Source organism: Astyanax mexicanus, chromosome 1 (genome assembly GCF_023375975.1).
Source record: "Astyanax mexicanus isolate ESR-SI-001 chromosome 1, AstMex3_surface, whole genome shotgun sequence".
Classification (NCBI taxonomy): Eukaryota; Metazoa; Chordata; class Actinopteri; order Characiformes; family Acestrorhamphidae; genus Astyanax; species Astyanax mexicanus.
The window spans coordinates 54961162-54977994 of NC_064408.1; the positions used below are offsets into that span (position 1 = coordinate 54961162).

At 38.9% G+C, this 16833-nt stretch overlaps 2 protein-coding genes and 1 non-coding gene across 4 annotated transcripts; 1 reads left to right on the top strand and 2 right to left on the bottom strand.

The window, feature by feature from the left end:
- Positions 1-561: 561 nt before the first annotated feature.
- ism2b (isthmin 2b) lies at positions 562-7019 on the bottom strand. 2 transcript variants are annotated; one of them, XM_007241834.4, is made up of 6 exons: positions 6623-7019; positions 5127-5351; positions 4427-4793; positions 3556-3687; positions 3235-3303; positions 562-3125 (listed from the first exon to the last, which is right to left on the bottom strand). In XM_007241834.4, exons 1-6 carry the CDS (start codon positions 6764-6766, stop codon positions 2608-2610), a joined length of 1455 nt encoding a protein of 484 aa, XP_007241896.1. In that variant the 5' UTR covers positions 6767-7019; the 3' UTR covers positions 562-2607. The 2 variants fall into 2 exon arrangements, with proteins under 2 accessions (XP_007241896.1, XP_007241898.1); XM_007241836.4 differs by having other exon boundaries at positions 5127-5300; positions 6623-7018.
- Positions 7020-8868: 1849 nt separating this feature from the next.
- LOC103039880 (cholesterol 24-hydroxylase) lies at positions 8869-16508 on the top strand. Its single transcript, XM_022665798.2, has 15 exons — positions 8869-9114; positions 9252-9329; positions 9799-9880; positions 9967-10040; positions 10346-10432; positions 10526-10664; positions 10856-10969; positions 11063-11219; positions 11648-11719; positions 12569-12641; positions 12777-12861; positions 13393-13503; positions 13622-13710; positions 13795-13861; positions 16090-16508. The coding sequence occupies exons 1-15, from the start codon at positions 8972-8974 to the stop codon at positions 16228-16230; spliced, it is 1512 nt and encodes a 503-aa protein (XP_022521519.2). The 5' UTR covers positions 8869-8971; the 3' UTR covers positions 16231-16508.
- Positions 16509-16610: 102 nt separating this feature from the next.
- Positions 16611-16683, bottom strand: trnat-ugu (transfer RNA threonine (anticodon UGU)). Its single transcript has one exon. It is a non-coding gene; the product is annotated as a tRNA-Thr (tRNA).
- Between the last annotated feature and the right edge of the window lie 150 nt (positions 16684-16833).

Genomic DNA, 16833 nt, shown 5'->3' on the forward strand with positions numbered 1-16833 from the left:
CTTTTTTTTGCTCTTTTGTTTGATAAATTGGTTATTCGTTGGAGTAATCATTCCCGATATTGTAATTATACTGACTACTCTCGGGTTGCTAGGATCCATTGAGAGCGACTGCATAGCCTCGCTTATGGTATGGGGGAAACTGTGGGAAATTAGCTACTGTCCTGGGGTAGCCTACAGGAGAGTCACCAGCCCTTGTAGAGTACTTGGAGTACTATTATCGAAAAAAGGAGGATTTTGTGGGTTGTGTTGCATTATTTATTTTTGGCTGTTTGTTTATTTCTTTTTCTTGTGTTGGGTTATATCCTTTAGTTGGTATTTCTATTTTTATTGTTAGTTTTTTTTGGTCATTTGGGTGGGATTTTAGTGATTGGGCTAGCCCTGTGTTGAAAATTGTTATTGAGCAAATTGTTACATTTTTTTGTATTGTCCCCTTAATTTTAAATTTAATAAATTTTGTTAAACTGTGCTTGTGAAGTGGTTATTCGGGTGCTCACCCCCAGAATACAAGGAACCTGTGTTGTGCTAAATAGTAATTAATTTTACTCTATTAACCTTGGAGTTCCTAGGACTCCACCACTCCTAGGTGGCGTAGTCGGATTAAAAGTCTCTAAATTGTGACTCGGTGGGTGTCACACAGTGTTTGTGTGTATGTGACTTTTAGCTCCATATTCAGATAGTATATATAATAGTCCATATAGTCAGCTATTCCCTGACTGCTTTTGAATAAAAAGAGCCCGTTGATCCTTCAGCTTTGTTTGTTTCTGATGGAGAAGATATAGCAGGTTTGTAGAAGAATAAACAAAAGTAAAAGTGGAATGTTTTGCTCATTCCTAGGCATCCCAGAATGAAACTGTGGCCTGGGTTCTCCAATTGAAACCAGATTGCCACACATGTGAAAGTTTTCTTGCCAGGCAGATCGGTCGACTGTCCCTGGATGTTACTTGTTAAGGCTGAGGAAAAAAAGGAACAAAACATTTACATTTGCAAGTTAATTTTGCCCTGTCGAAGATATAGCAATGTATGATATAGGCATTCTGATTGCCAGGCCAAACTGCAGTTTGGGGAATTTATGGAGTCTGGTAGTTTTATGCTAGTAAAGACAGCTTGAGTAAGCTTTAACTATTGGGATGTCAAGATCGACACATCATGTGAGGCAAAAGAACGTGTTCTTTTTTTACTCATCCCTGTACAAATTGCAACACAGATTTCAGCTTCCAGAGCATTAAAATACTGTGCGATTATTTTTTTTTTCTCCTTCCCCCTTTGACATATTGTTAAATTGATACAAGGCAAATGATTTCCCTTCTGTCCTGGATCTAAGTCAAAGTCTAAACAAAGTAAAGAAAATAAGACAATAAATACTGTACAAACATCCAACATGTACTGAAGAATTCATACAAAGTATTTGCCATAACTGATATTTAAAAGAAATACTGTAGAAAAATCCCTTCACAATAATAACATTAACAAACAGTATACAGATTCATTTGAATATAATTTAAATAAAGTATCATCTTAATGTGTATGCAAATATGTATGTACTTGAAAAGCTATCTGAAGCACACACTTTAACAATATATTCAGCTCCCAGGCAACTTGCCTTATTCAATAACTTATTAACCACAGTAAAAACTGACAAGAATACAAATCACACACAAAACCTTTTTTTCTTTTGTGCTCCTGCATATCTACCTAAATTGTAGTTTCTAATGAGGCTTTAACTGAAGAAATAAGCAAATTAAGCTATTCTAAGTTGGCAGTGAAAGTTACCCTCTCTAATATCCCAATAACCCAAAGTCTTTATGGATAAGCCTGGTGTTCTTTGTCAGAAAGGAACTTCATTAAAGCCTGGTGACATTAGTTGACCAGGAATTGGAATTACTATTGTCTCTTTTTCCCCCACAAAAGAGAACTTTTAAAGTCATTTTAGGAAAAGGTTTTAACGTTTGAAATTCTAAATGTGTTCAGAATGGTCAACAGAGCTGTACATGACTTCACACTAATAAAAAATGATATCTAGCATTTAGAATAAAGTTATAATTCAAAATGAATATCCAGACTGCATCGTAAAAGTTTTTTTTTTATATAAAACCTGTTTTTCAATTTCTGCTACATTGATTACCACTTGAAAAAAATAACTGCATTATGAATATTAGAGTAGTTTCCAACTGAACCAAAGTATTACTGTTTATGCATCACTCTCTTCTCAAATTGTCTTTGGGAAAAGCTCCCAAACAAATAATTTCTCATGCCTACAAAAAAATAAAAACAAAAATTCTGTTTGATCATGGTGGATGTTCCTTAGCCTAAAGCTTTGACCAACAATTAAATGTGCTGCATGTAGCTTGTCTTGTTAAATAAATGACTAGCTTAACATGTCATAACAGATTTTTTACAAGACTGGGTGTGCTTGTATGTGTATCATTTTTGACTGCTGGTCAAACAAATCCTAACACTGAAAACAAAAATACACAATTATACTTAAAACATGTTGCACATTTTAGAGGTTGGAAAACAGCTGTAGGATGGTTTATGTGTGGAAGTAGGAAGGAATGCTGAAGTTGAAATTCATACAGGGCAGGTTTTGCAGTGTACTAGTGCATTGTATTAGTACTCCTTGGCCTCCTCAAGCTCATTTAGAAAAATGTCCTGGTGGGGGTTTTCAGGGCAGTGGAGGTCATTATTGGGGGGGCGCACAGCATGAAAACGGCTCCAGTCTCCCTTGCAGAGGATCCAGGGCAGTACGTCCACTTTAAAGTGCAGCTCAGGTGAGAATTCTGTGCTGATGAGGTTTGGGGTGCCTGCCCCTTTGCCCCGAGTGATCAGCTGGCCCTGGCTGTCGTAGCAGCAGTGCTGGGCAGCCAGCGTGGTGCCCTCTGCTGACAGAGCAGAGCGTAAGCAGCTGCTCGCAGAAGGCTTATAGATGTCCAAGTGCTCCTTCAGGTCACTGGCGTCCTTCCAGTGGAATGTTTGATTGTGGCCCTTGTCTTGCAAAGTGACCATACCTTGGAAAACCTCAGAGGGATAAATGCAGGGGCAGCTGGGCAATTCCATGAGGACCTGCTGCAGGTAGCGCTGGAGGAACTTGCTTTTACAGTTAAGCCACTTATCACAGCTGTCAATGTCTAAAGAATGATATGAACACCACAGATGAACAGAAGGTTAATAAACACAGTTTGAGTGCATGAATGCAAGTCTTTTAATTGTGCATATGTATATTAATATGTCGCTTACCTGTGCCAAATGGTTCTGTTCCATTCTCCATCTCAAAAGGGAACACATTTGAGATTGGGTTTAAATTATCTGTAAAAAGAAGATAAAAATTCGGAAACATTGATATAGATTATATATATTTTTGGTACTATCCATTATATAATTGCTGCTTTAACTTAACTTGAAAATGTACACACGCAGCTTGCCTTGATACAATACATTTTTGGCACCATGCGTGGTGCAAATGAAGGGCTATAGGGGTATAAAGCCCCCACAGTATGAAGCTGTGGAGCAGTGGAACAGGGGGAAAATTATAAATAAAAAGCAAATGTATTTTCTCACCTGGGCATGGGTCAAGATCACAACTGCGGGATTCAGTGGATATGCAAAAATCTCCACATGTGCGGGAACGTGTCTGATTACCATGGCCACAGGTGACAGAGCAAGAGGTCCAGCGACTCCATTCCTTTTTCTCTAAAGAATGAATAACATAAGATATATGTTCATACACTAAACAGAACAAGAAAACTGTCAAACTATGTAAAATACCCGACACTGGAAAGCCAGTGGAAACCACTGAGCAACCTGTTTGCATTTATTTATTGCATAGATTTTCTTTAGCGGCCTGGAAAACCCTGGAATTCCTGATCTGGTTTTGAGGCTAAGCCATGCTGAGTCTGGGGCCTGGCTGTAAAGGGATGAAAAGAGCAGCCGAGTGGCCTTTGTTAGGCTGTGTTCCCAATCTTTGCTCTAATTGAGCAACCATGGACATTGTTTTGTCCAGGGAAACAGCCTCATGCTGCCATTTGCAATTGCATTGGACCCTGCTTCAAAAATCAGCGCTGTCCGCTGAGCAGGACACATCCACATCAAAGTCTCTAGCTCTCACAATAGCCTCAGCAGCCAAGCACTCACTTTCAGTCAAGGCACGACAGCGTACTGCCCTCAACTCTTCTGCTTCTCACCCTCCACTTCTTTCTTGTTCTCTTCCTTTTTCACAACCTTATCACCAGCTATAAAGTCTTTTCATCTTTTCAACCATGAAATTGGTATTCTAATATTTGAATAAATACATTTACTCTTAAAATCTTATTGTTTTAAGCTCACTTTGATCTCATGTCTGCTATGATATCTCAATCACTGTGAGCTACATGGTTTCTATTTTACAGCAGATGTAGACATTAACAATGGACAAGTCAGCAGCTTTGCTCACCATAATAGGTATGTGTGGAGTCCCAGCCCAGGTTCCGCTGGCTGTCCCATTCACCATCAATCCCACCTAGCCCGCTTGGTAGGGGTTCTCCACTGTCATAGTCAGATGTGTAGTCCTCCTCTTTCTCTTCTTCTTTTTCTTCCTCCTCCTTCTCCTCATTTATGCCCGTCACTGCCTGCCTCATTCCGTCCTCACCTGAATCCACATCAGTGTAGCCCCAAAAGAGAGGCCAGAACAACATCTTACCACTGAGCCAGTCATTAACAGAGGAGGGGGAAGAGGAGGAGATGGGCCAGTCACTGTTGTGCTCTCTAACCAGATCCACCTCAACTTCCACTGGGGGGGTGTTTACCACTTCTATGGTTACCTATGATACAGAATTACATTGTTTTGGTATAATGGTAAAGAATATTAAAGGTTCAAAAGGCTCTACTAAGCAAGGCTATTCCATATTAATGTTAAAGGGCTGATGCTCAAGAAATAGAAAACATGGTCAGGGGTGTCAACCCTCATTCACAAAGTGTGGCATTCCAGCAAAGCATAGGCTCAGGTCATCAGTTGATGGTTGTTGGATGTTTAGAATGAAAACCTGCAGACACACTGGCCATTTATGGATTTGACACCACTGGTCCAGCGCAAATTAACAATATCCCAGCTAATTGCTGGAAGAATATCTACTGTGCATTGTGACCATTCTTACCTGAATGTTGGGGTTTTGAGAGCCAATGTCAGCCCTGGCCAAGTCAGGAAACTTCTTGAGATCCAATATGTAAGATTCCTCTTTAGACTCAGGCTGTGGTAGGAATCCTAGAGAATGATGCTGGGACCGCCAGCGCTGCTGTGAGCCAACCAACACACTCTGCACCTGATTTTCCTGTAGGTAATGGCCTTGGATAATGTCACTTGAAGCTTTTCGAATATGTGTCTTATTAGAAGAAACAAATAAAAACTTGAAAATGTTACTTTAATTCATAAGACCATTTGTGTTTAACAAATTGTAATTCTGGGACTATTGTCTTCCACTAGACAGGAACTTAACAGGGACCATACTAAAAGAGCAAGACATGAAACACACCGCACTGAGAGTTATTTTTCCACAATTCTTTCAAGCATTCTCTCAAGCATCATTTTGTGCAACTGTAAATTGCCCTACTCCCTTCTTGTATATTACTACATTGTCCATTCATGTTCAAAAAGCTTTCCCTCCTGCTAAAATGTAGCCTGTCCTTAAACAGCTTCATAGTGGGAGTATGCTCCCTCACCATCACTACCATGTAATTCCAGAACCTCAAAATCTAAACACAAATCCTTGAGTCAGGTCTTTAAAAACACATCAAACAAAAGCTCCATTAAACAGGCATTAGCTGATTGGTAGCCTAGATTTATAAATTCATCTACACCAATGAGTCCTCGCCCTGCCACAAAAAAGTAGTAGTAAATAGTAGCAAAAAATAAGAAAAAGAGAAGATATTAGTAAACTGTAAGTAAACAAATCAGAGGGGAAGTGAGGGTGGTCAAAGTTGCAATAACCTTCCATCACCAAACCATGGGACATTCTGCAATAAATAAAAAGGAAGCCATAGAAATAATCAGTGAGGTGATCTCATTCCCTGAGAGAGCAGAGGCTGACTGCGTCCTGGTTATGCAAGGCTAAAAGTTCTAAAACTACTGTCACAAAGCAGCCCCCTGTCCATCCACAATAAACTTCTTTTGAAAACCACATTGTGCTCTACAGATACATAATGTTAATTTAATAAGTGGATGAAAAAATAAAAGAGGTTGAGCAAGACTGGAACTCTCATTCAGTTAGATAGCAGAAGGGACTGCAGCATCTGGCATTTTAATTTTTTATTTAAATTTTTCAGCCTAATACTAGAAATGAGCATTTTCTTAACAGTGAAACACATTAAAGTTGTGCGGGATTAGTCCTAGAAAAATTGGATCAGGGACTTCTTGTTGGTTGATATTTAGAACAGCAAAGCACCACAGCTGAATAAGCACTTAAAATTAAGGTTGCTGTGCATCCGCAGTCCTGTCACCAGCCACAAGAGTCAACTTTAATAGTCATAAAAAGTATGCAGTTTTAGACACTTGGGAGTTGACGGCGTGTTATATTTTTAAAGCTGTGAAAAAAAAATAGAATAACCTGTTGGTATTACTATAGTAAAGTTATGGAAAAATATAGTGGTGGCTCACCTCAGGAGCAGCAGCGCTGTGTCTGATTCTCGGGACCGTGCTCTTCTGCTGTCTAGTGGGGAAACACACCACCACCAGATCCACACACACCGTGAAAAAAAACACGACGAGCGGCACACACACTCTCCTGCTCGCTGCAGGCATGCTGCTCAGACCCTACACGCTCCTTTTAGGTTTTGAACTTAACTGAAGCTATCTCCTCACCCCAGCGCGGATTAAAAAAAGCAGACCCAACCCGTAGAGGTGATCGTTTTTCCACAGAAAGCCCGGTAAACTCCTGTAAAGAAGCCTGGTGCCCAAACACTGGCGCGTGTGCTCCTGCTGCGCCTCTAGCTTTGCTCGCATGTGACCAGGTGCGATTGGTTTAGAGAAAATTCGCGCTTTTTAGCAGCTCCAGCCTCCAGCAGACTGCACAGAAGAAAAGTCGCCTTTAAGTGACATTAAGGGCGTCTTTAAACGGCTCTCTCATCTATAGGGTACATCTCAGAAAATTTGAATATCATCAAAAGTTAATTTATAGCAATTCAATTGAAAAAGTGAAATTCATTACACACATAGTGATCTATTCAAAGTGTTAATTTATTTTATTGTTGATGATTATGGCTTACAACTAATGAAAACTCAAAAGTCAGTATCTTAGAAAGTTTTAATATCATATAAGACATATTTTAAAAATGACTTTTAATACAGAAATGTTGGTCTATGTATGTACAATATATGCACTTAATACTTGCGGTACTCTTTTTCATTAATTGCAGCGAGGCAATCCTTTGACACTGCTGACTTTCTATAAAGTTCAGGTTAGATGAGTTTTCTGGCCAATCAAGCACAGTGATACTGTGGTTATTAAATCAGGTAAGGGTACTTTTGGGTGAGCAGGGTCAAGTCCTGCTGGAAAATGAAATCCTTACATCATAAAGCTTGTTTACAGAGGGAAGCATGAAGTGCTCTAATATTTACTGGTAGATGGCTGCGCTGACAATGGATTTGATAACACAGTGGAACATTCTCTGCCATCCTCTAGACTCTGGGACCTTGATTTCCAAATGAAATGCAAAATGTACAGGAAGTTTTCAGGACTTTGCACCACTGAGGAAAAGTCCAATCCTCTTCTCCTTGGCACTGGAAAGACACTTCACACAGGGCTCCACACAAGGAATGTGATACGTCCTGGATACATCTGTGTTTAAAATTTTGTGGCTTGCCTTTCTTGTGGAGGGAGTCAATGACTGACTTCTGGACAACTGTCAAGTCAGCAGTATTAATCATGAATGTGCAGCAGAATTAACCAAATTAAGAGACTGTTTAACGGGATTTTTTAAACGCAAAGTTCTGCAATACTTTTGGGTTTTTACTAGTTAAGCCAAAATCGTTAAAATGTAAAAAAAATTGAACGCTTGAAATGGAAAAATCTATTTGAGTTTACATAAATTGACTGACTGAAAAAAAAAACTTTTTAATGACATGCTAATTTGTTGAGATGTGCCTCTGCTTCTTCATTAGTGTACTCCGATTTATACACAGAGACAGAGGTATTGCCTTTTCACGTGTGAAAGCATTCATTCTCTACATTTACAGACTCCCTTGATATCCTAATGAAATACAATATTTACTGGGGTTTTCATTGGCTGTAAGCAATTATCATCAACAATAAAAAACATAAACGCTTAAAATAGATCACTCTGTGTGTAATACATTTATATCACATTCTGTAAAACTGCTTTGTGACAACTTCCGTTGTAAAAAGTGCTATGTAAATAAAAATGAATGAATTGAATTAAATTACTGAAATAAAGTAACTTTTTAATAATATTCTATTCCTTTGAGATGAACTAGTACTGCACTGGCCTGCAGTCCTGATCTATCCCCAGTAGAAAATGTGGAGAATTTTGAAATGGAAAAGGAGAAGACAGTCCTGTACTGTTACACATATTTCACAAGAAGTGTTTAAAAAAGGATGGAACAAAATAACACCTGAAACATTTTTTAAACATTTTCTGTAGATTCAGTTTATGTTATGGGCTTGAAAAAGCACTAAAGCTAATGTGCTTATGTAGCTGTAAACAATTTGGGCCTATCACAAGCACATTAGCAGGTGTGTGTGTGTTTTAATATGTTACCTAATGATGTTAAAGGTGAGGTTATAAATGAGGAACAGAGGGCTGGGTCTGGCTCGCACATGGACGGGTAAGAAAACAGTGCCCTCTGTCGTCTAAATAACAGCCCTCATACAGCGCAGGACAGTGTCCTGATGTCCGGAAGTCCGAACATTTCTGTCATTAAGTTACTGCGTCAGGAGAAGTCCGCTTCAGCAGCGCTTTTGCGAGGTAACGCGGGTCGGGTAAGGCCATGTATCAGACAGTGGGAGCAGTGATCGCTCAGCTTCTCTTCTGGCTGCTGTGCGCTGGTTTCATTGCGTTTATTGGGTATTCTCTGTATGTCTGGTATATTCACAAGAAATATGACCACATTCCCGGACCACCAAGAGACAAGTAAGAAACTCGGATTTTCTTATCCATTACCAGTAGCTTGGGTTATAGTTTCAGTGTGGCTTATTGAGGGCTGTAATCAGTCTAATATATTCTGACCAAAAAGACGACAGGACTCATATTAACTTTTTTTTTTTTAGTTTTTTCCTGGGACACATTCCTACCTTTGTGAAAGAAACAAACTCGGGGCGTGTCGTACACGACACATTTCTCCAATGGTAAGGACTTTGCTTCTGTGTTGGACTTTTACCTCCTTTCATTCTGCCTTTTGGTCCTCAATCTTACATAACCAGATAACGATAGTGATGTTTGCGCACTGAAAACCATCTTGTCCGTTGTCAAAATATCGACACTTTTTAACGTTAAGCTTTTGGATAAGAACACTCGTTTACCCGATTCACTCGTTCCTACCCCTTGTTCCATTCGTCTGCACAGCCGGTCTGTGTTTTTTTTGTTTTTCCCTTTCTATGCATAATGTTATTGTGCTTGCATAGTGCACATAGCTGGCATAGCTATGCATATGCAAGTATGTTCTGGGGTCATGAACGATAGCATCTCTCTCTCTCTCTCTCTCTCTCTCTCTGGAATATGCACCTTTTACTCCCTCACCTCTTATATAAGTGTATGCTATAACCATAGAAACTTTGTTTTTTGTGACTTGATGCTGATATTTCCTATATTTAACAGGGCTGAGATGTATGGTCCAGTCTACAGAATCAACAGCTTCCATAGTGTAGCACTAGTGGTCACCTGCCCAGAGGCTACAAAGGTATGCGTCTTATTGCTTATTCCCAGTAAACTCACAGACTTCATAAACATTTCACAAATTTAGTTTTCATTGTTTTGGTATTGTAGGAGTTTTTAATGTCCCCCAAGTATTCCAAAGATCCATTTGTCTACAAACGTCTGTTCCACTTGTTTGGAAAAAGGTGAGCGGCTTCTTATCATATAGCTTGAGTTGTACCTCTCAAAAGTCTTAGAAGGAGGAAATATTTATTGCTTTAGTGTTTATTGCTTGTTTATAGTGTCATAGGCTGACATGTTATAAAATTAAACAGCCATATAAAGAGTTCAACAAGATACTTTAAAGAATTCACAATTGTCAGAAAAAAACACTTCTGTTTTACCTAATATAACACATCTTAAATTAACAATTGTTAATGAACCTCCATTGAATTTTTTAGTTGAGCTGAGTATGTGAACACGTTGGTCAATTTTTTTGCTGTCTTTACAGGTTCTTGGGAAATGGACTAATCACTGCTATGAACCATGACCTCTGGTACAAACAACGCAGGATCATGGATCCAGCTTTCAGCAGCTCGTGAGTTTTAACTTATTGCTTACTATATTTATGATAGCCTTAAAGATTGTAGAAGCCAGAGGTACATGCAGCTCTTCTTGTCACCTTTGACAGTTACCTGCGAGGATTAATGGGAACATTCAACGAGAGGGCAGAATGTCTCATGGATAGACTGGGGGAGATAGCAGAAGAGCAGACAACTGCCAACATGCACAAATTGGTCAATTCTGTCACCCTGGATGTAATTTGCAAGGTTGTAATGTTCTCTCTCTCTCTTCCATCCAGTTTAAGAGTGTAAGAGCTGTCCACAGTAAAGATAAAATGATTTTATTTGATTTTTTAAATCAAACCTATGTTTACAATCCTTAATATTCAACCAGAGCTGTCTGTATGTGGATACCCAAAAATATTATTCTAAACAACCTAACTTCCTTTAATCTGCAGGTTGCTTTTGGTGTTGATTTGGACTTGCTGAAGAACCATGACTCCCCGTTCCCGAATGCCATAGAACTTTGTTTGCAGGGCATGATTTATTATATTAGAGATCCATTCTTTACTGTAAGAAACTTTTTTTACTTTAGAAATTATTTAAATGATTCTCATATCAAACTGTAATCCAACAAAGCGATAAGGATATTTGCTTGTACACAGCTCTTCCCCAAGAACAAAAAGAAAGTGCAGGATATAAAAGATGCAGTTGAGCTCTTACGTAAAACTGGAGATCAGTGGATAAATCAGAGAAAGAGTGCAGTGGAACGCGGTGAAGACGTCCCCAAAGACATTCTTACCCAGATTCTCAAAACGGCTGGTAAATGAACATCACTGGATGTATCCCATTCCATATGACTCTTATTTGTACATAATTGTTTAACTGTTACACTGAGAATTAAAACAGTCTAATTTGTTCAAAAAATCTTCTACAAGTATGCTGCAGCATCAAATGTCTGCTCTCTCTTTTTTCCATTCAGTAAGAAACAAGTCACGTAATGTAACCAGGAATTTAAGACAGTATTTGGACAATGACCCAATTTTATATTATACACCATCTATACACCATCAAAGTAAAATTCAAGCAACCAAGATGTAATCAAGGCCTGTGCTGTCATTTTAATTTACAGGGCTTTAAAGAAAGACATTTTTACATAACCACTCCATTTTCCCAGGATCAAATATATGTGGGCAGAAATCAATTTAATGATCAGATAAGCAATCTTATGTTCTTCGTTTTTATTATAGATGAGCTTAAAGCTTTTAATGAGGAAGACAACGAAGTGATGCTTGACAATTTTGTCACTTTCTTTATAGCAGGTGAGTCATTTTCTATTGTTAATATTAATCTCATTGTACCTATAGGAGCCAAAAGAAGGACTGCCTTTAATGTATATATTGTTTTGTAAATATTGTTATATTGTTCTTTCTTTATTGATTTCTTTGCCATTTTTAAGAGACACAAATAATGTTTCCTTTGATGTTAGTTTTATTTGTAGTATAATTGTACCCTGTCTCTTTAAGAAATACAACAGGATGTTCTAGAATGTTTTTTTTACTCACTAGGGGGCGAATTAGAGCAGCAGTGAAAACATAGGTGGAAAATGGAGCACACGGTTTTTAGACCGTAGCATAGTACTTCTTAAGTGGATATTTGTGGAAGTCTTTAGGATTGTGTGCTTGTTGGAAAACTTTTTCTTAGTAAACATTTTTTAACACAAAAAGTGGACTCTGTGGTTACTGCTACGTGTCAACCTAACTCAATCATCTAGGACCTGCTGCCTACAGTACCCATGAATATACCACAAGATTATTTGCAATTGTAGTCCACTTATTATTATACATTGTTATTATTATTAATATGTGGAGGGGAGGGTGTGATGTGTTTTTACTTCAGTCTCTCATTGGAAGATAAATACAATTTTCTTAACATGAGATGAATTGGCTAGTGATTATAAGCAAGGTCAACCGGTAATATTGTTTTCCTGTTAATTTTTTTTCATCTTAAAGCTAATATTGTTCCATCAAAAAACACCCATGTAGCACAATATAATATCAATATCTTGAAATATAAATGAATCACAGCATAAGGGAACATAAAATATAAAAAAACTAATTATCTTTCTGAATTTGTTAGTGAAAAGCATTTTCTTTGTTGTCATGTTTCAGGGCAGGAAACAACAGCCAATCAGCTTTCATTTGCCATAATGGAGCTTGGAAGGCATCCTGAAATATTACAAAAGTGAAGTTAGAATTACTGTTTCATTATTTACCAAATAAATATGTGTTAAATGAACCTAATGTTTCAGTAAGTTTATATAATTTTAATTCTACAGTTGGAAGAAGCTTTATGTTTTTGCTTTTTTTTTATCTTCAGGGCAAAAGAAGAGGTGGATGAGGTTATTGGGACCAAACATGAAATTCTATATGATGATCTTGGAAAACTTACTTACTTGTCTCAGGTTTGTCAACAAAGTGTGAGAAAGCAAACTGCGATTACTAGGGGTGTGCTGCGAGATTAAAACGGCATTTTATGGTTCAAATGGCATATCAACATCACTAACAGAATTGCGGACATTACGCGAAGACATTACGTTGGGATTCAGTCATAGGCCAGTCATAGGTCATAGGCCAGTTTAATACAAAGCCCTCACTCTGACAATAGTTCTAAGGTCTGAAGAAACTTATGTAAGATAATACAGGAGGAAAGTTGTTGGGTTTATGTTAAAACCAGCTGTGTTACTTGCATACTGTTTTGTATTTTACTGAATACAGTAAATCATACATAATATATAATCAGAGTAAAAAAATGATTACCACCAAAATATTAAGAAAAAAAATATATATATATATAGTTAAAAGTCTTGTGAACCTTATAACTTGTCTTATTTCGACTGGTGAAATGAATGTCTCGTCACACCCCTAGTGATTACAGATATATTCTGTGGTTAAGGAATTCTTTGTCTTAATTAATTACATAGTTTTGATGTTAGGTTTTAAAGGAAACACTCCGCCTATACGCCACCGCTCCAGGCACCTCTCGCTGGCTCCACGAAGACTCTGTTATCAGTGGATTTAAAATCCCAGCAGGATGTGCAGTTCTTGTAAGTGTCCTTAGGTTTAAAGCTACACCTGGTTCTACAATGCTCACACACGCTCATGTATTTATTTAAAAATGTGCAGTTTTGTCTCTTAAATATTGCTACCTTTCTCTGCCTGTAGTTGAGTTCTTATATCTCATCTCGGATGGACAAATTCTTCAAAGATCCACTGAAATTTGATCCAGAAAGATTTAATCCAACTGCCACAAAGTAAGTATTTCTCATCTCCTATTATTGTTGGACACATGACTATTATTCATTTATTTATTTTTTACTTTTTGTTCTTTTGTGAAGACCATATTTCTGCTACTACCCATTTGCCCTTGGCCCACGGTCCTGTCTTGGACAGGTTTTTTCACAAGTAAGACAACACACACACACATACAAACAAACACACACACACAAACACACACAATCAATCAATCAATCAATCTGTCAATCATTTGTCCAATGTATTCATTTTAAGTATTGGTATAGAAACTGAGGTGGATGGCACGATGTGTCCCATATATTTATCAGAAACAGGCACATTTGTCTGTCCTCCTGGGTCTTTCTTTTACTTTGTTTAGGATAATGCTGAGACCAGTTAAACACATTTTCAGACTCTCTAGTGATTAGTTTTCTAACAAATAAGCAGCTACTACAGCTACTTACACAGAGGAGATTCACTAAAACAGACTGTACGTAAGAGACACAGTGGTCCGAACCAAGGTTCATGTGTTTTGCTACATTGTATCTATTTGGTCCGCTTATTTTTGTTTTCTCACTGCAGTTTAAGGAGCGCACCAAAGACCTTTGTGTGATACTCCTACATCCTTTCATCATCACTTACGTATCGATGCGTTTCCCTTAACTTGGGAGGACATGCGTCTGACGTTGGCGTGTTGAAAATTCAGCGGGTGGTTCATTCGGTGGAAAGCCAGGATCAGGATAATATGAATAAAATGAATTAATTTTGTCTCCATAGTAGTGCTGCTATTGTGTTTTTTATACCAGCAGCAGCAACTTCAGGCACAGTACTCTAGGTTAGTTTAAATTCGCCAAACGAACGTGCTTGTCCTGAAGCAACTGTATCCACGGCTCGTTTTTCCTGCTTTCCTGCTCCGCCCACTTTATTAGCGTTATGGCGTCCAGCTCCGCCCACTTTGTTAGCGTCATGCCGTCCAGTCCCGCCCACTTTGTCAGCATCGTGTCTTAGCTCCGCCTCTGAACGGAAGTAAACAATGTACAGGGCAGTTAGCGGACTTTAAATATAATGTGCCGCGTCGTACACTACAAGCTTGCGAGACTGACAAGGCGTGGCGTGGACAAAGTGGGTGGGACTGGACGCGCTAGACGTCCAACTCCGCCTTCCCACAGGCTGCAGTCAGTAGTAGATAGTTATTTTCTTCTGCTGCCGTTGTTGAGGAACGCCTGCTCAGCTTCCTGTAATTGGTCCGAAAGTGCTTTCACACTGCAGGCGAACCGGACCATGGTTCAGAAGGTCCGGAACGAGACCACCTCTCTTGGTCGGACCAAAAGTTTGTAATGAGCTTTATTTGCCACAACTTTGCCATGATACAATGATTTACGCAATCCAAATCTAATAACGTACATATACTGGAATTTACGGTGGCCGAGAAAGCCCAGCGCAGTGCAAATTGAAAAGCGCTGCAAAAGCACAAAACACATCCATCAAAATTACAACACAGGCGCAGCAAATAGAAAAACGCGCAGCAAATAGAAAAACGCGCTGCAACTAGAAAAACGCGCTGCAAATAGAACCACAACACAACGGAAGTGAGTCACAACATAGCGGAATTTTCCCGGGGGACCTTAAAAGATGCTGTACCAGCTGTATACAAAGGACAATAAGTGGCAAACAAGCTTCTGAAAAGTAAGTTATGTTTATTAAAAGTTCTGCTTCACAAAACGCCTTGTTTGCCACTTATTGTCCTTTGTACACATAGTGAAGTCCGAGACGTTACTGAAGACGCAGCTTAGCTGGTACAGTATCTTTTAAGGTCCCCCGGGAAAATTCCGCTGTGTTGTGACTCACTTCCGTTGTGTTGTGGTTCTATTTGCAGCGCGTTTCTCTATTTGCAGTGCGTTTTTCTAGTTGCAGCGCGTTTTTCTATTTGCTGCGCCTGTGTTGTAATTTTGATGGATGTGTTTTGTGCTTTTGCAGCGCTTTTCAATTTGCACTGCGTTGGGCTTTCTCGGCCACCGTAGGAATTTTTACACTTAAATATACATTAGGGCAGCACGGTTTAACGGCCCCTTTTACACCTGCTACTTTGGTTTGGACCAAACTGAAAAGTCCGCAAGTCCGGACCAAACGAGGCAGGTGTGAAAGCACTCTCAGTGTCTCCTCTGATCCAGGAGACAGAGCAGCAAACAGATGAGTTCATCCCTGTTTCTGAACTCAACACAATCTGCATATCATACAAGCTCACTCTGCAAGTTTTTTACTCACCTGTAAATATTTATCATAGTGATGATCATAGTGAGAATTTCAAATCAAATTCCCAAATCTATATCTATCCCTATACCTTTGATTTCTACAACAAAACAGCAAGTGCATCGGTCATAACATCTGTTTCTGTTTAGATGGAGGCAAAAGTCGTGCTGGCCAAACTTCTTCAGAGATTCGAATTCACTCTTGAGCCTGGACAGTCCTTTAGGGTAAAGGATACGGGAACTCTTCGTCCTGAAAGTGGAGTGCTGTGCAAAATCAACCACCGAACTTAGAGCCAGCCCTAAGTGTTATAACCATACACTGTACCTAATCTTCTTTACTATAAGGCAATAAGAGCCTATTTACTTCATATATGTGATATGGAACCATATAATCACAGACATTACAACACCAACAAAATGGATGGTAGTATTATTTTTTGAAATTACCACAGATACCACAGACGTCTCTTGATGTTATTAGTTTTTATAGGTGGAGGGGGTGATTGAAAGTTGATGTTGGTTTTCTATTATTCTGTTATGTGAATTAAACATAATTGTACAGATTTAAATCATATGTTTGTGTTATTTGGGTCTGTATTAATACACATCTAATGAGGTGAGGATGTGTCGTTTAGCGTGTGAATTGTTAACAGATCAAAATTTGCCCAGACAGGCCCCAGCGAGGATCGAACTCGCGACCCCTGGTTTACAAGACCAGTGCTCTAACCACTGAGCTATGGAGCCCTCCCTGAGTGCTGCACCTCCCAGAGCTTACAGTGGTCTGTTCCGCGGGGCTCCAGTTTATTCGGGTTGAATACAGTCAGACGTGTGTTTTAACTCCGCCTGCAGCAAATAAGCTCACTGTGTGACGGATTTGGATTGTAGTGTAATGGT